The 20,288-nt window shown below is 37.8% G+C and overlaps 1 protein-coding gene across 1 annotated transcript; it reads left to right on the top strand.

Moving 5' to 3' along the window:
- Nucleotides 1-403: 403 nt before the first annotated feature.
- On the top strand, nucleotides 404-20,288 carry LOC139978432 (stimulated by retinoic acid gene 6 protein-like). Its single transcript, XM_071988651.1, has 19 exons — nucleotides 404-1,037; nucleotides 1,767-1,852; nucleotides 2,480-2,622; nucleotides 3,191-3,323; nucleotides 4,077-4,125; nucleotides 4,792-4,911; nucleotides 7,484-7,587; nucleotides 8,714-8,796; nucleotides 9,405-9,466; nucleotides 10,003-10,153; nucleotides 12,412-12,487; nucleotides 13,023-13,098; nucleotides 13,614-13,662; nucleotides 13,961-14,078; nucleotides 14,785-14,886; nucleotides 15,246-15,409; nucleotides 16,395-16,562; nucleotides 17,416-17,615; nucleotides 18,266-20,288. Exons 1-19 carry the CDS (start codon nucleotides 921-923, stop codon nucleotides 18,728-18,730), a joined length of 2,466 nt encoding a protein of 821 aa, XP_071844752.1. The 5' UTR covers nucleotides 404-920; the 3' UTR covers nucleotides 18,731-20,288.

Genomic DNA, 20,288 nt, shown 5'->3' with positions numbered 1-20,288 from the left:
AGAAATATATAACATATTTGTACGGTACAACCTAAACAGTAACATATTCTTCAGAATGTGCAAAATAAAGCACCATTTTGAATTCGAGCAACGTCCGTTTTACCGAAATTTTGAAATAAGACACCAAACTCTGGATGATATATGATCTTTGCCCCTACCACCGTACAAAAATGTCAAATATCATTGAAATAAATGATTAAACAATCGACAGCCAGTAAAAAGTCGTTCTTATACAATGAAAAGTTAAAACCGCACTCCTCAAAAGAATAGTCTTTGCTTTTACGCTTTTGTTACAGTTGCTGACTAACTTGATGATTAATAGATTTTGAAGTTAATTATTGATAAAAGGTGCAAAGGTCGATTTTGTGATGTGTTTATTCTACATCTTAAAATCCTGTGTTTTTCAAAGTAAGCCTAATGTGTTAGTTAGTTGTGTAGAGTGTTGTTCATATGATCCCACAGTTTACGGAGTAACAAAAATTACATACCATTTGCAGTAGTGATAAAACCATTCCTGGGAACCACACTATCCTATAAAGTAACGGCTCAAGAATCAAGAGAACTGTATCAAAATACAGTTTGGAAGTTACTGACAGGCCTACCGCGTAGGCAGCGTTGAGTATATTAGGCCTGCAAAACCACATATCTTTTTAGGACACGCTCTGCTTGTGTTTGTTATTCCTGTCGGAGTTTGATTTGTAATTAGTTGTAAATGATTCGGTAAATTTCGTACGGAGTGTCGGAACTGATGTCAAACATCATCGTATGGTCACGGTTGTCATTTTGTCTTTCGGATGTTTGAAATGAGAAGGACTCAGAAGAGAGATTACCACACTACGGAGAAAGATTCATTTTCGTGACTATGTAAACCTAATCAGAGGCCATATATCTCTCATCGTATAGAGTTATATAAGAAAAACATGAATGTCGAAACTGAATTAAAGATGGCTTCCCAGAATAACAGCGACGAAATTTATGACTGTGAAAACCCAAAATTTAATCCATATGATTTAGTATCATTTATGGCTGGACCTGCTGTAAGTTCTAAATTAAATTATTATGGGTACATATGTATCAGTTTAAAAAACTTTGTTTACTAACTTGGTGAGTATGTAGTGTGAAGGGTGGGGGTAGGCTGTGTTGGTGGGTGGGGCAGGGGTGGGAGTTGAAGGAAGGAGTGGCGGTAGGAGGTTGTAGTTGGGAGAAGGATGTCGGCAACTCCCTAATTTTTATTGCAAAAGGTTCGCTGTTTCTGTGGTCCTTGAAAAGTGAACTGAATAAATGAATATTGTGTCATGTAGGCCTATCTATCATTCCTTCACCATATATATATATATATACATATATATATATATATATTCATCATCTCAATATATGTGGTTTGGTATTTAACTCAGAGGCGATACAAGTCATTTACAAGTTTAAATAAACATTTATCACCCCATAGGTAAATAGTTGAACAAAAAATGTTTGTTTTTAGCTTTTGATTTGTGTAATCTACAATTCCTGAGTGTCATAACACATTATAAAACTATTTCATTATTTACATATCGTAATAAAACCAGTATTAAAGTAATTCAAAGACCGTCATTGCCATTTTTACCACCGTTAAAGCAGTATTCCTCACTAAAATATACCAATTTGTTTTTATGTTTTTATTAATGATGATATCATTATTATCACCATTTATGTTTCTTTCTGTTCTTTCCGTTATTCATACCATGAATGATAGATATACTTACCTATATTCTGTGATTGCTTGACAGGTTTTTGTAACCGCTGTGTTTGCTCTCTTTGTGAAAAGAAAAGCACTTTATCCAGATCTTCTAAACGGAAGACCAGGAATTGTATAGTAAGTACCAACACGAAGATTTCTTACTTTAGTGGTGTTCCGAGGAACAGGAGATGCAAGCGGGGGGGGGGGGGGGGGGTAGGTGTGCGATGGGGAGGGAGTGAAGGACCAAACATCGTCCTATACCGACAAGAATCTGAGTTAATGACAGATTTTTAAAAGAAAGGAAACTCTTCCACCACACTTCCTGAGATAAAGTGTTGAACTCTCAGTGGAACAAAGTGATTTGTATTGAGGGTGACAGTAAAATGCAAATTTGGCGACAATACTAATCTAATATTTCTATATATACCGATCGTAACGGAGTGTTCTAAATTGATTTTTTTTTTCTAATCAGTGACTGCTCTATAGCGGTGTCTGTTCTCCCGTATATATATATATATATATATATATATATATATATATATATATATATATATATATATATATATATATATATATATATATATATATATATATATATATATATATATATATATATATACATATATATACATATATATGCTGTATTTATGCTGTCATATTATTACCACCTGAATTGCTGTTGTTTTGTTTCTTTTCTTTGTTCTGCTATATGATGACAAACAACATTTTTGTTTATTTTACTTTCCTCTATTCTATTCTCAGCGCTGTTAATCTTTTGGATTCGTATCGAGACAGAATAGGCCACGCATGCGCCATCGGTGTGTCGTGTGTTTCTATTCTGGATTTATTCTTTGGTAACTCCTACGTGGACATTAACTACGATGACGTACCAGTCATGGTGAGAGGTATGTTACACAGTGCTTTAATTGGTTGAAGAGTTAAGGTTGCATGGTAGTGGGAGCTAGCATGTTATGTCACGACAATGCTATGTCACGGCTATATGTTACGTTATGTTGTGTTATGCTATGCTATGCTATATTACGCTATACTGCAGGGTTGTCTAACCTTTTGCAGAGGAGGGCCACATGGATGAAGGAGGGGGCCGCATGAACCCTACGCTCGATTTTTTTGCCCGAAGCCCAAGACAACAAAATGTGAGCACTGCGCGCGGAGCGCACTGATTTATTTACCTTCCTGATAAAACAGATGAATAAAGTTCAGCCGCCCCCCCCCCCCCCTCCGCTAAGAGAGTGTCACACAAACTGACCTGTATGCAGTTTTTTGGACCCAGAAGGTTCGAATGATTGATTATATAGCTTCAAATTGTTATCAATAAATCTGCTCACTAAAATTTCGCATCGTAGAGCATCTCTGGCGGGCCGGACGCAACCCTGCGGCGGGCCGGACTGTGGCCCGCGGGCCGTAGGTTGGACAACCCTGCTATACTGTCTTATACTTCTCTTTGTTTCCCAGGAGCCACCAAAACGTTAGTTCTGACTGCTAATGTTTGGATGGTGACTCTGGTCTACTTTCCAATATCCCTCTGTCTAACCACCAAGAAGAAAACTCTCGGTAATGCAGTCGGCTTTGCATACACGGCAGTTTGGTAAGGAGTTAGAAACTTACAGATTTACGTTGTAAGGTACTCTTTAACTGAGAGAAGATAACAAAATCTATAAAAAGGATTATGCATTAGCTTACATAATGTATACCATTTTAGTATTCACTAAATTCAACACTCATGTCTTGAGTTGAAAATGCGCGTCCATCTTTTGATATTATAGTCACTTTAACCTATAACTTATAAGTAAGTATAACAATTTCTATCGAATCCTAGGTAAACATTTGGAGCGACTTGTTTGAGTTAACGCCCAATCAGAATGGAAATCTAAGCAAACATACTATGAATATGCATATTTAATGCTTTCATACATATTCAATGCATGCCCTTACAACGTTCGAAAACTAGTGTCTTAAGGTCTTAAGTATAAATAACTAAATCTAAACGTCAAGAAAAAGTCTTCTGTCTTACCTTTGTTATTCTATTGTTCTAATGAAGCACAGAGGTCTCACACATATTAAATCTGAGACAGGGAACGCTTAGCCCCCCCCCCCCCCCTCCTGACTTGAAGAGGTACCTGGAATGTAAAACGCGGGATGGCAAAGGTCAAGCCATGCATGACTAAACTGACGTCATCACCGAAGTCTCACCTGAGGGATATTGTTCCGAAGTAGCAGAGATTTTGTTTATACAAAATTAAAAAAAAAAAAATCTTATTATTTTCATATTTTATGAAAGTTCCAAGTTTTATATTTATCTTTGAAAAAAAATTTGTTTCGATTTTTTATATATATACAGGACATCATTCTATGTACATCGTCTTGTAGAATGTCCGAGAAAGGAAGGCGTAAGTTTACAAAGATTTCATTCATATTTGAAGAGATACAGTAAATCTACCAAAGAATGCTAGTGCCGATGGAAATTAGAGTACCAAAATTTCAACCATAATTAGAACCAAAATTCAATCTAAATAGCTTCGGAGGCATCGTACACATCTATAAGACGAGTCAGTATCGAAAGGTTTGTCAAGCTCGAGAAAAAAAGCGCCAACACAATCTTTTCATGGGGTGGGGAAGGGGGTGGCAAGATGTTATACCATCCGGAGGGTGGGTTATGGGTCCTAACGATGCAGATATGATGCAAAATGGTGCTTTGAAGCAGCGTTGACGAAAGGAGCTGAACACCTTGATGTTATTCCGATGGAGGGGGGGGGGGGGTTGGGGGAGGAGGAGGTGGTTACAGCCTGCCCAAAAGTTTATTTGACTGAGCCCTTGCTCGGGCGGCGTCATCGGTGAACTCATACAAACATGAATGATTTCTATACTAGTTGCTGGCTGATAAACCTTGTCAAGTAATAGTAATGCAAACTTTAATTTCAATAACTGCTTGTCGTATATTGACGTTGTTGGTTTAGAAAGGATCGTTAAGAAAGAAAGATTTAACAGTGAAAAGGAAAATGTTAATGGCGTTATTTTGTATATTCTCCTATTGCCTATATTTTCTACTTCTTCAGAGAATTGGTGAGCTGACATTTCTAATGGTGGTTCCGATCTTCGTTCTTTACTTCGGATTACACGTTCAGTTTGCTATGGGACTCTGGAAATGTTGGCGAGATCGAAATATAGTCGACGAGGTAAGAAGTTATTGTTTAATAAAACACCATAAGTGCATGTAAAAGTTCTTACAATATAGTTCTCGCCGTCTCCAAACCAACATTATTATTTGCCTTATTTTGCCTTCTTTCCCTAGCGATGATGTTCATAAGCCTTACACATAAAATATTGCATCCACTTAAAGGCATTGAAGACGCGTCCCAAACCGCGTGCCGCCCTCTAAAAAAAAGTTAACTTTCCGTTGCTTGCAAGTGAAGTTTTCTTCTTGTCGCTACAAAATGCACACAGTAATGAAAAGTGATACCTTGTTATCTTTTATCTGGACCTGAGATGTCCATCACTGCAATGTACACTGTGTTGTGGGTTTTGACCGTAGCTGCATGTATTGACTGTACACTAGCAGTGGCGGAGATTTCTTGTCAGAAGTGGGGGGGTTGCAGGCCATTGATGAAATAAAAAGTCATTACTGCTGGCTCACTATCTAAGTGGAGCGCCACCATAAGTTGGGGCAAAGTGCACAAGAATTTTTTGGCAAATATTGCCTCCCAGACTGCAGTTAATGGCACTGCCCAGGCCTTGTAAAGCTGCATTTAACCAGGGGCGTATGCAGGATTTTCTAACCCGGGGGCGCGTATTACTATCTAAGCGGAGCGCCACCATTGGTTGGCGCGCAGCGTACAAGCAAATTTCTGGTTTTGGTACCCCCAGATCACCGGAAATGGCACTTCTCGGGCTTGAAACTGACCAACCATATGTACACTTTTGCCTGAGAACCAAGTATTTCCAAATACTTTTTTTCTCATCTATAACCTTTTTGAAGATTGTCACAAGTCACACATCATGTTCGACTTCATCACATATCCTGTTGATCATTGCTTTTGTAGGTGATTCTTCATCGCGGCCCACAGGATCCGTCAGCCCCAATGTTCAGAATTTGAAAATTCACAATTCTCGTGAATAAATTCACTTCAAAACATACCCATAATGTTGCACAAAATATCATCTATGGACAACCGATATAGAAAAACCTCCTTCAAACCCTAACAGACGGGTCAAAATTGCACGAGTATGATGAAGAATGCTGGTTATGGAATTTCCGAAAATTCAGACGGCAATTAAAAAATTTCGTTGAAGGAAATAAAAATATACCAGATATTTTCATAACCGAACACTACACACATCGACAGTTTTGAGCATGGGCGCAGATCAGTCTTGGATAGGGACGCATGTGTGCTCTCTGATACTATCTAAGCGGAGCGCGACCATGGGTTCGCGCGTAGCGTATGATTTTTTTGGGGGCAAATATACCTCCCAGATCGCCGGAAATAACACTTCCCAGACCTAATCATGCTCCTAAACCTTCTCAAGTTTTAGATCTCATGGCTTAGAAATTTAGTTTGGAGAAATACATGGGCGTCTGCAGAAAGAAAATCAGGGGACAAATAATCCAAGTAGACTTTTGTATTTACGATGGGTCCGGGGTCCTCTCCCAGAAAACAAATATAGACTGCCGCAAATGCGATTTCCGTCCTATATTTAACAACTATGGATAAAATACAATAAAATGAGAACTGCTGCATGTCATTTGCACAATGCTGGATCAAACTGCGCCAAAGTTCAATACAGGGGAATTTGAAATGCAGCTATTGGTCAAGAAAAATTGGTGGGGACACGGTATATCATGTCCCCACTACTGAAAAAGTTGGTGGGGACGCGTCCCGCTGTCCTCACCAGGATCTGCGCCCATGGTTTGGAGGCTGTTTATCGTGGAACGCCATTTTCATGCTCACTGATATGATGTGATATCTGCTATTTGCTTTACAAATTCGAATAATTTTGTCACTGTTCCTTTTTCTCTTCCCGTTTTCTTGCCGTATTTTCTACTCCATCCTTTTCTCTCTTTCTTCTTTTTCTTTTCCTTCCTTCACCTCGTTGAAGTTGGCAAGTGTATACAGTTCCAAAGCTATTCAACAGCAACAAAACGTTATTTTGTGTATGTCTGTTGTGGGGTGAAGTTAGCGCTATGAGCTACAAGTTCCAATGCGCAAGATGGGGGAAAGGGGCTAGAAATAATGTGTGGGTCAATTCTAACTCGGTTTTCGGTCGTTAATTGTTGATGTAGCCTACCAGGTAAAAGGTTGAAATGACTTTAACAATTTCAAATTCAATAATTTGATTTATTATGCCATTTGGAGCACATAACATAGGCTATAACAGAACATTACTGGCTAAAACTGGGGGGGGTTGATTGTGTGGGCCAACCCCCCTCTTCAAAAAGTGGGGGGGTTAAAACCCCCCCAACCCCCCTGTTTCTCCGCCACTGTACACTAGTGTCTAATTACCGACGGTAGCAAGCTGTGTGTGTGTATTTTCTGGGATCGATGGTGGTGTCTAACACTTCTGTTACACCTCATTCGAAACAAGGTCAGATTACCGGCATCAGACGTTTCTTTGTGCGCGAGTCTTTACTCCCTTTAAAACAAACAAACTTTCCCTTTTTTTAATCAAAGTCTTTTAATTCTTTCTTTTCTTTTCTCTTTCGTTTTTCCACCCCCCCCCCCCACTCCACTCCACCCCACGAAAAAAAAACAGTTTCACGATGCAAAGGGTCACGTGTTAAGTGAAATGTTTGTTCAAACTCATTACTACGAAAGAATTCGCTACCTTTTAACTCCCAAGAAGGTACTCGAAAACAGGTATGTCATTTTTATGAAATTTCAGTTCATTGCACATTTCAGGAAGCCCAAATGCATTAATTCCTTACATAAATTAGTCGACTTCTTGAAGGATATTTTAACGATATAATTTACTACGGTTATTAGGTGAATTTGGTAAATTTATATCATATATGTGGCAGGGCGATACAATATATATACTGTTGACTTTTACTTTCCAACTAAGAGAACTTATACGGTGCATATTTCAACATGTCTGGAAAGACAAAACACAAACTGTATACTTACAGGATTTAATCACCCTGTACAGAAAACACATAATTATCTATAGTGTTTTGTAATAGGCCTAATGTTAAACTTTATCATGTAAGTATCCACATATCAGTGCTAGGCAGTCGAATTGTGGTCACTGATATTTGAAACGATAACATTTACCATGAGCTTTTGCTGTATGTGCCCTTTGCTGCAATGCCAGATTAACACCCTCTGTAGAAGTATGGTACCATGTGCTTCCCCCCCCCCCCACCCCCTCTTATTAAGGTTTGGAAGGAAGATTGGTATGTTTCTCCTTTGTTTCATGGAGACGCTTGACCCTGCAGGGAACCATTTAATCTTTGTGGCTCCTTATGCAGGGCACTTGCCTCAGCAAAATATAGGATATTCCGATACTGACTTTCTGAGATGTTAATTACTTAATTTATGACTCTTGTATGTCTGGAATTAAGAAGGGTTACAATTCCAAAGAAAAGAAGTCTCAAGCGTCAACTGTTTCTAGCGTGGTAATAGGGAGTGTTAGCTCAGTGGTTAACGCCGGTGCCTTTCAATCATAAGGTCCCGAGTTCGAGTCACTCCAAGATTAATGTATGTCGTCCAGTTACAGAGTTGTTGACAATTGACATATTCATAATCATGGACTTAAAATATGAATGTAAGAGACTGACTTCGGTCAGCTTGCGGCTTTGATAAGCCAATGATGGCTTCTTCTCAAGTTTCTGGATCTAAAATACATACATACATATTTTGAGGCAATACAGTAATTAGAAAATAAATTCAAAATTAATTGTGGAGTATTCTTGTTGATGCTGAGTACTGTAAAGCTCAAAAACTTCTTCAACAACAGTGCATTTGTATTCTCTTTTTTTGCCAGGGTTAACCCTAAACCGTCCGATGAGAAACAACTTTATAAAAAGCTCCAGAGAGTAATTGAGAAAGTTTACAGAAGTGAATCAGGTATACACAATTTAGTCATGAGTTGTACTTATTTTACGAATATATGTTACCGTGTGTCAAGCAACACACACATGTTTGCTCTATTGTAATGTGATCATAAATTGGAAGTAAGTCTAGACTGCCCTTATGTAGGTTAGCTATGGTACACAGTGGAGTGCACAGGATTTCAAAGGTGTTTATGAGTGTGTGCGGGGATGTGGGGGGGGGGGTTAATTCTAATTCCCCATATTGAGTTAGTATACTTTAAGGAAGGAACATAGGCGATAAAGGATTTTACAAAGTAGGGGTGTGGCCCTCGGATCGCTGAAACCGACTCCATTGCATATATTGGAGTTAATAGTTCACGACAAAAGGGTTCCTCTTGAAACCCAACTTAATTATCCTTCAAACTAAATCACACCAGGGTGACTCTCAGGGTTTCAGTATATAACAAGTAATGATTGTTTGTCCGTCACTTTCATGTCTGTCTGTTTGTCTGTCTGGCTATATACCTACTGTATTTAAGGAACACCACTCTATGATTACATTATAATTACCTGCAGGAGCCGCATGCCTTGCACGGCTCGAACAGGTCTCTCACTCTGACCATGCATTTCATTTCATTCCAGGTTTTAAATATTCGAGACGAATGGTTGTAACTTCGGTTTTGGCTGCTCTTTCTCTCTACGAGGTAAAAAATATAAATAAATATATATATATATATATATATATATATATATATATATATATATATATATATATATATATATATATATATATATATATATATATATATTTATATATATATATATATATATATATATATATTTATATATATATATATATATATAAAAATTATATATATATATAAATATATATGTGTGTGTGTGTGTATGCCTAAATTAAGACAAAGTATATATATATATTTACATATATATATAAATATATATGTGTGTGTGTATGCCTAAATTAAGACAAAGTATTTATAGTCGTCACACCCCCTCCCCTCGTGCTCCGTCCTGGCTATGGGTAGGCTGTTGTGCAAGAATATTTTTTGGTGCTTTTTAATAAATATGCTACTATATAAATGTGCCAATAAAAACGTGTGCTATGTGGATATGTATGTGGATATGTAATTGACATAACAAATTAATATTAACTTATCAATTAATGTTTTTGTTTATTTGTATTTTCTTTCTGTTCCCCCTTCTCATATCATTTCTGCAGCTTGGTATAGCATATATTGGTGGTTTGGGAATATTTTTTGAATATGTCGGGGAAGTCTTTAAAGAAGAAGGCACGTTCAAGGATTTCTTTGAGTTTACAAATTCCACTGAGTCATTCTATGAAATCGAGGCTTTCTATATCATATTAAGAGGTAATGTAATCTTTCCTTCAGGGATAACTTTGAATCAGTGGCGGAGATTTCTTGTCAGAAGTGGGGGGGTTGCAGGCCAAGTGGAGCGCCACCATAAGTTGGCGCGAAGTGCACAAGAATTTTTTGGCAAATATTGCCTCCCAGATTGCAGTAAATGGCACTGCCCAGGCCTTGAAAAGCTGCATTTAACCAGTGGCGTATGCAGGATTTTCTAACCCGGGGGGGGGGGGGGCGTATTACTATCTAAGCGGAGCGCCACAATTGGTTGGCGCGCAGCGTACAAGCAAATTTCTGGTTTTGGTACCCCCAGATCACCGGAAATGGCACTTCTCGGGCTTGAAACTGACCAACCATAATGTACACTTTTGCCTGAGAACCAAGTTTTTTCCAAATACTTTTTTTCTCATCTATAACTTCGTCACCAGTCACACATCATGTTCGACTTCATCACATATCCTGTGGATCATTGCTTTTGTAGGTGATTCTTCATCGCGGCCCACAACATCCGTCAGCCCCACTGTTCAGAATTTGAAAATTCACAATTCTCGTGAATAAATTCACTTCAAAACATCCCCATAATGTTGCACAAAATATCATCTATGGACAACCGATATAGAAAAACCTCATTCAAACCCTAACAGACGGGTCAAAATTGCACGAGTATGATGAAGTATGATGAAGAATGTTGGTTAGGGAATTTTCGAAAATTCAGACGACTACTAAAAAATTTCGTTGAAGGAAATAAAAATATACCAGATATTTCCGAAACCGAACGCTACACACATCGACAGTTTTGAGCATGGGCGCAGATCAGTCTTGGATAATGGTGGGGACGCGTGTCTGTCAAGTTCTATGACACTATCTAAGCGGAGCGCGACCATGGGTTCGCGCGTAGCGTACGATTTTTTGGGGTAAATATACCTCCCAGATCGCCGGAAATAACACTTCCCAGACCTAATCATGCTCCTAAACCTCCTTAAGTTTTAGATCTCATGGCTTAGAAATTTAGTTTGGAGAAATACATGGGCGTCTGCAGAAAGAAAATCAGGGGACAAATAATCCAAGTAGACTTTTGTATATACGATGGGTCTTGGGTCCTCTCCCAGAAAACAAATATAGACTGTCGCAAATGCGATTTCCGTCCTATATTTAACAACTGTGGATAAAATACAATAAAATGAGAACTGCTGCATGTCATTTGCACAATGCTGGATCAAACTGCGCCAAGTTCAATACAGGGGAACTTGAAATGCAGCTATTGGTCAAGACAAATTGGTGGGGACACGGTATATCATGTCCCCACTACTGAAAAAGTTGGTGGGGACGCGTCCCGCTGTCCTTACCAGGATCTGCGCCCATGGTTTGGAGGCTGTTTATCGTGGAACGCCATTTTCATGCTCAATGATATGATGTGATATCTGCTGTTTGCTTTACAAATTCGAATAATTTTGTCACTGTTCCTCTTGCCGTATTTTCTACTCCATCCTTTTCTCCTTTTCTCTCTTTCTTCTTTTTCTTTTCCTTCCTTCACCTCGTTGAAGTTGGCAAGTGTATACAGTTCCAAAGCTATTCAACAGCAACAAAACGTTATTTTGTGTATGTCTGTTGTGGGGTGAAGTTAGCGCTATGAGCTACAAGTTCCAATGCGCAAGGTGGGGGAAAGGGGCTAGAAATATTGTGTGGGTCAATTCTAACTCGGTTTTCGGTCGTTAATTGTTGATGTAGCCTACCAGGTAAAAAGTTGAAATGACTTTAACAATTTCAAATTTAATAATTTGATTTATTATGACATTTGAAGCACATAACATAGGCTATAACAGAACATTACTGGCAAAAACTAGGGGGGGGGGTTGATTGTGTGGGCCAACCCCCCTCTTCAAAAAGTGGGGGGTTAAAACCCCCCCAACCCCCCCTGTTTCTCCGCCACTGCTTTGAATGCATGTGAGTGTATCTTGTTGATCGTTCGTGTGTATAGGTATTTATATCGATGATACACGGGTATAGATCAGGGTAAAATACGTCATTCATGAAACGCCAATATTTTGCTTATATACAAAATGTTCTTGTTGTGAAAAAAAAACTTAGCGATTCTTTAAGGTAAACACAATTTGTTAATTCACAGTTTCACTTCTTTACTGTTTTTTTTCACTGTTTCGAAGCTTTTTGTATGCAGGATTGAAACATTTTAGATTACACTATCTATAAATTCGAGAAAAAAAAATAACTTTAAAAAATCTGAAATTCATTGATATCTTTAGATTCGTTCTGGCCGACTAGCGTGGCTGCTATGGGTATCTCTATAGGATTTAACATACACTTTTTATACTATTATCGGTAAGTTTTCACTATATCTTTATTCATACGTCGTCAATATTTCCCCCAAAAGTTATTGATGCATTATAAAACACCTCTGCGGGTTATAACAGTCTTTTCGTAAATTGTCTTTGATAAATGTAATACAACAACTAACGTCGAGTGACGTCATGATGCCGTCGACTGTATGCTCAAAGTAGCTGCATTCCGAGCCAGATCGGGTCCCTGGGACAATTTATTTCACCGGGACCCCTTTTTGCACTCTGTATTTTTCTTTAAGTATATGTTATGAAAATGAGCAAACACCATTCATAAAATTGTCCTCATATTTTTCTGGGCCACTATATGAATCCGGTCCTGTTATCTCCTTCATCTGCTCCCTGCCCCACCCGCCCCCCCCCCCCCATGTCTTCAGACCTTATGCGGTCATTTTAAAGTTACTCTCTATATGAAATATTACAATCAATGTTTCCTTGATTGAATTACAATATGTGCAGGGTCTTCATGGTTTTAATTTAAAAATTTATCATCTTCAGAACTCATTTTTATTTTTCAGACAGAATACTCTTAATCTGTGGAAAGGAATAAAGAAATTCATACCAGAAGATGAACTTCCCAACTCATATATTGTAGTATGTTTGCATAATATTGACATTTATAATTAATAATTGCTAAATAATTGATTAGATTGATTAGCATAAAAAAGAATCTTCTTTCATTTTATGCATTCCCGAAACAATAGGAAACTAAAATGAGTAAAACAAGAGTATTTTTTGTAATAACTCCCCATTCATTTTTTTCTGCTTATGGTATCTTGTACATATATTCTTCAACTTTTCTTCTTTTTTTTCTAATTTTTAATTCGCATTCTCTGTCACTTTCTAGTTAGGTAGCCATCTTTTCATAACATATCTGACCTTGTATAAACACGTTATCTTTAGCTACGTTATTTGCATATAAGATTCGAGCGAAATGACGATTTTTGTTTCTTAATAAATGGTTAGTTTATAGATATCTGCCGTTATTGCACTCGTTTGAATGAAAATTCAGAATGTCATAAATTTAACAACAACAACAAAAAGACATGAGAAAACACCAATGTTATACAATACTATATTGAGTTTGTTTTTGCTTTGTGTTACTCCAGGCATCAAGTCTGCGATATTCTGGTTACCACGTGGGATTTGCCTTATGGGGTAAGTATGATATCGCTTATCACCCCTCCTCCCCATCCCTTACCCCTTCTTTCCCTCCCCACCTGCCTTCTCCCTAAGAACGAATTCTGTTGCAGGCAGCACTTTAGAATTTGATAACGAAGAGAATATATATATATATATATATATTATAAACATATTTATGTTTTGAAATCGATAGCCTTTTCTGTGAATTTTTTAAGACAAGAATTTTAAATAATTCTAAATAATGTATTTATATATAGCCATTTTACTTTATAAATATTTTAATATGAAATTATTATTTCTCTGTCACTGACAGGTTTTCTGATACTGCAAGTTTTATTTTGGTTGATAACATTTGTCTGTTGGTATTTCATTGTTCGACCGATCTCTCTTGGTGAAAGTAACTTCTTAACTACGCTTATAAGAAACCAATGGTAAGTTTATATATCAAAAGTTTTTATTTTTTATTTTTAAATAAATGTTATATTGTTCATGTTTGCAGTATGCAATGACTTGACCGCAGGACCCAATTATCCCAACATACCTTTTTCTCATTACTCCCTCAACCCCACCCCACCTCTACCCCACCCCACAGAGCCCCAAATATAAGTTGGCAGAATAAAACAGAGATCTAATAATGACAGATTTTAGACTTCTCTCATGCACTGACACTTTTCAAAAACAGGAGCGGAAGGGAGGGGAGGGGGAGGGGTGGGGTTGGTCCATTCCTGATTCTCCAGTAAAGTACATATATAACTGATTGGGTATATATGTAATCATTAAAAGCAGTAAACTACGGTTAGCAATAAGGTGTAGCATTTAAGTAGTTAGAAATGATTGTTGCGTTTATTAAATAGAAGAAGAAAACCTGCAGATGTAAATGTCGATGAATGATAATTAATCCTTCAAACATAATCAAGTACAGAATCAATATATGTTATACAGTTTTGAATATATCGCATACCGGTCTCGATATATCGTGCACTATTTTCATTATATAGTGTACAGTACTGTTGTCGATATATAGCGTGTGGTTTTCGGTATACTTCTGCAGAGTATGAGATCTAATGTAAATATGGGATATCATCTATTATCTATTACCATATTAACTATTAGGCCAAATGATTTTTTTTTTGGCAGGTTAACAGCAGTTGTAGGACTTGTGATCTATTATGGACAAATTCTGGCTTCGCGGATATTTTTCCTCGAAGGAAACGGAAAGATATTGAGTCTTACCAATAGGTGAGCAAAAGGGTCAAACTGCAGTCTCCATGTGTTGAACTCTTGTTATACTTACAATAAATCCTGTAATATAGTTTTACCACAGTATACATCCTACCCCTAGTATACATATAACCAGGAAATTCTAGTCCGCTTGAAAACCAGTTGTGCCTAATTAAAAATTATTATGTTCTTTCTTCTCGTCCGTTCACTTGCGTCGTTTCTGAATTGCTGCACCTTATGGGGGGTATGGGGAAGTGTGTGAGTGGATTAGGCAGGTGTATAGGTGCTGCGGGGGGGGGGGGGGTTAGGGGGAGGTAAGAGCTTTGACATCTGCTTAAGTATATACTGATAATGAATCCGTTTCATTTCTTTTACAGACGAAGTCTCCACAACAGCACCTATTTCTTTTTATTTCTTAATATCCTTTTGGGTTTGTTCTCGTGTCTTCTACGTATTGGCTACTCAGTGTTGTTTGGGATTCTGCTGGTTGGACGAATCGATCGGTGTTTACTAATGAAGGGATATGAACTATGGGATTCAGGTAAACAAGCAGACCTATAGACAGGCTGGGGCCCGGCGTGGGGGATGGGGCGTCCCCCCATGCCCCATAATGTGCCCCACAAAACTGCCCACAAACTGTCAATTCAATTGTGCTTTCCATTATTGTATTTGTCACGAATGTCTTAGGTGAACAACCGTGCTGATGGTGGGTTTTGTACAAAGCAGTACAAAGCCATAAAATCTGCTATTGCCATAGCAGATTTTATGCCTTGTCAAATGGTAACACATATTTCACCACACATATAAGGGATGTAACGTCGTAGAGGCTATAACTTCACAAACTACAGGACACAGATATTGTGCCCCTCTTAAATTACTGTAGGGTCCCATCAGCACCACCCCTCCCCCCCCTCTATTCATTTATTCTTGATTAAGCATACAGATCACACGACTAGATGTAGTTCATTTCATTCGTGAATTGATATCACCAATCATTTGTTGACACCTACAATTAATTGGTGATATGAATTGATGATATGACTAACTTATGTTATCAACAAATCATTGAGCATATCAACAAATAATGGATTATGCCATCAAATATTTGTTGATATCATCAATTGTTTGTTTTACAGAAACTGATTTGGCAATTTGTACTTAAACTGTTGCTCATGATATGACGATTTTATGCTGATATGACAAGATGATATGAAAATAATCGCAAATGTGCAAATAATTGACGGTTTTGTTTTAATGTCTTAATTCTTTCTGACTATGACCTTAGCTATTTCAAGATTGAACATTTGGGGTAGGTAGGGTAGTTGGGGTAGGTAGGGTAGGTAGGTGGGTAAGTGATGAAGGTGGTTGATGAAGGTGGGTGATGGAGGTGGTATTAGGTGGGGGAGGAAGGATCGATTCGTGACAAATGCGAACAATGTAATATCTTCAGAACGAATTCAATGAGAGTTTTGCTGTTTGGTTTAAATTGAGGGAGATGTCTTTGTTTGTGTTTTGGTTACGGACAGGTTTCAAGTCTTATGTAGCATTTATGCAGCTAGAGGTCGCCCAGACTCACCCTGTTGTGGTCTCTTTCTGCTATATGATGTGGAAGATGACTGGGAAACGGTCACGGCTTGAGTCAATCGATGGTTATGATCGTCTTGGCGAGAGCAGGTCACTCAGGATGATAGAAGGTAGGTAGATAGGGGAGGGAGAGGGAGAGAGATGAAGAGAGGTGGAGGGAGGGGGGTGGGGTGAGGGGGGAGAGAGGGAACACCGAGGTGTAGCTAACATTAAACTAAATATGTCCATGTTTATGTGTCTATATCTTGCGGTCTTTGTATGGGTTCTGCGTTATAGAAGTGCTTTGTTTGTATAACATCTGGAAATGTTTAAATACTATAGTGCTATATTATTTACTATTTTGACCTTTTCTTCGGGGAGGGGTACTTTTTAAGAAAAAGTCACCCAGGAAAGAACCTGGGCACGAAAACCAAACTACCAAACGACTGATCCGCTCTCAGCCCCAGTCCCCTTGCATCGGGACTGTGACTGTGTGATCATCGTCAGGTGTGTATCACCATTCCCTAAGGGAACAGATACTACACATGATCTTAGCCAAAAGGCCGAGAGGAGGGGTAAAGGGGAATTTGAGGGAAGAATCTGGTCCAGAACAAACACCGCCAGGAACCAAGTTATTATATCCATTCAAAGGACACATTGGTTCGTGGTGATTCTCGGTTGCGCTGGTTCGCCTGTTAACACACCATTTTCCACGATTCTTTCACAACTGTTGTGTTTCATTGGTCAAACCTTGGCCCTCTGTATTGGATGCACGTGCCCATCGAATTTACTGTTACAAATGCCGTTATGCTGCCCGCCCTCCCCCACGCCTTCCCAATTTCACTTCTTAATATTATGAGCACCGGACATCATAATAGGGAGTATTTGACAGATCGTGACAAACTATGCCCACCATTAACCTGAAACAAATCTGTCAAATTATATTTTTGACCTTTGACCTTACATGACCTCTACCTCCGACAGGTCGCAGAAACAACGCTGAAAGCGAAAGCTGTAGAAAAGCTCGCGTTGCCCGTAACAGGTGGCTGGTAGCCTATACCTTGGTCCAGAACCCTAGTTTAGTTATAGATAGATCTCCCGATGCCTTCCGGATGCTACTAAGAGGAGGAGGGGAGACGGGAGACTGGGAGGAAACGAGAAGCAGTCAGGAATCAAAAAGATCTGTAAGGAAAACATTTTATTTGTAAATAAATTTAAAAAAGCAATAAGTGATCATCAAAACACTGGCAAGTATATTAACAGACATCAAAACGAGAAGCTTAAGCTCTGCATAGCAACCACTAAGTTATCGAAATAAGTATTGTCCTGAAAATATGCAAAAATGAAAGAGAAGGGTCACTCAAAGGTCACGTTGAAAATAATACATTTTGAATGTTTGCTTAGCTATTAATGTATTAGAACTTCATCAAAATGCAACTTTTTTATTTGGAGGTATCATATCCTCCGTGGATAAATTATTTAAGTATTATATCGGAAATAAACAGAATTTTGCAATTCATTTGCCCGGATGACGTCATTCAATCTGTTGTTGTCTGATGCATTCACAAATATCACAAACTTGAAATGTTAAATTATCGTCGCTATAAGGATGTGGTTTTGACACGAAGATGCAGAGAATTTCCAGCAAGTTTGTGAAGCAATCAGCCATCATTAACGACTGTCTAATTTCTACTGAGAATAGATTATGAGATACGAATATCCATAAATAGTGGTTTATTTATTTTTTATATAAATTTGCTAAATTGTTCATATATGGTCAAATTTAAAGTCAGTACTGACAATATTTAATAATATGATACCTTATCATTTTCAGAGTTCGTCTTCTATGAAAAAGGCTTCGATAAGCTCGATAGACGAAACGACTTTCACATCAGCCAATCAGACACAAGAAGAGAACAAAACGACATTCATATCAGCCAATCAGACACAAGAAGAGAACAAAACGACATTCATATCAGCCAATCAGACACAAGAAGAGAACAAAACGACATTCATATCAGCCAAGCAGACACAAGAAGAGAACAAAACGATATTCATATCAGCCAATCAGACACAAGAAGAGAACAAAACGATATTCATATCAGCCAATCAGACACAAGAAGAGAACAAAACGATATTCATATCGGCCAATCAGATACAAGAAGAGGACGTTTCCACAGAAGAAAACGAAGGATTTGAAGGAGATGAAATTTTGAATGAAGTACCCGAACATAGTCATGAAATTGTTACCATGTCCCTTCCTGGGGGTAGTGAAGTTGTTGAGGTTGCTAAAGTATGATTACATGGAACTATAAATATGATAGTATGACGCGTATGAATATATGGAACTATAAATATGATATGTATTAATATAGTACGATGCGTATAAATATATGGAACTATAAATATGATTGATATAGTTACATACACATATAAAATGCTTATCCAAAGTACGAAATGTCTTGGTAAAAAACAAGCAATGCATGTGAGTATATACGATATGTAGTCAGAGAGATAGTAAGACAGAGGAAGAAGGCATGGTGGTGGGGTAGGGGTGACATTATAACGTGAGAGTAAGGGACTGGCCCGAAAATGGTTAATGAAAAGCAGACTCCATCCCTTGCAGATTTGATCGAATCCGTAATTGATAATCTTATTGTTATCAGTTAATCGATTATTTTAGGTTTTCATAATTTGAGCATGAATTAGATGGAATAGAACAAGGTTTCTCTTTAGACACTGTAACAAATATTATGTCTATACTGCTGACGGTGAATCCATGAAATATCTTACCCCAACAATGACACAAACGGACCAACGCAACAAACAAAACATCGCCAAATTAAAAACTTGAATTGTAGTAAAAAAAAAATCTGTTTGGGTTCTTACCGTAATTTATCATTCAAGAAAGTGATTTTTTGAACAATATTGTTTTGTATTCATGAAAAGTATAAATATGTACCAGTGTATATATAATGTCTTCTACAAAAACAAAAGTTTATGAATCTTACATACGAAAGATTACGTAATCACCCCCCCCCCCCCCTCCCCACACCGCCTAGTTTAAGTACAGTCAGTTACATTGTAGGTGTGTCATATTATTATTTTTCAATGGAAATTGATTTTACTCAGTGTCGTAACTATATATAGGCCGCTGCCAACTCCATGGGCCAAGACAAGCTTTAAAGTCGGATTAATTTATTTCCTCATGTCTGAAATAATGTTCAGTGCAGTTCTTAAAGCGAGAGAGCCTGGGAATATCATAGTTGCATGGGCTGCTACAGGTACCAAATCTAAAAACATAAATTATCACCTATGCACAATTCATGGCTGTACTTGGATGAATGTTGATTCTCCTTTTGAGGGCCCATTTCTATTGCTACACCAGGGGCAAGTTTCTCCTGGCTATACGCCATTGGTTTTATTAGTGTACAATGTAATATTTGAACTGTTTTACGCCTATACAAATGTCCGTTATGTATTCTTCAGTCAATTGAGTCACATATTCATGCAGCTGTTTACGGAAAACTTTAGGTGCTATTTTTTAGTTTTGTTGTAAATATCACATTTTGTTCGATTCAGTTTTATTGAAAATGTTTTTACGTTACCTTTCTTAAAAGAGTAAATATACCGAAATAGTTACCGAACAGTTCTGGTTTCGACCGTTAGTCTGTGCGTGCGTGTGTATGCGTGTATGTGTTACAAATCGTTTAAACGTGCAAAACATATCTCATGTTTACTTCTCCAACTATTGAGGAATATTTCCAACGAACTAATTTATAACATTTCTTTTAAAAATGGATCTTCGATGTAATGCTCTCGAAGAGCTTTAGCTGTTTACTAAATCATAGAAAAAT

This window comes from Apostichopus japonicus, chromosome 13, assembly GCF_037975245.1.
Source record: "Apostichopus japonicus isolate 1M-3 chromosome 13, ASM3797524v1, whole genome shotgun sequence".
NCBI lineage: Eukaryota > Metazoa > Echinodermata > Holothuroidea > Aspidochirotida > Stichopodidae > Apostichopus > Apostichopus japonicus.
This window is presented reverse-complemented; position numbering and strand designations above follow the sequence as displayed.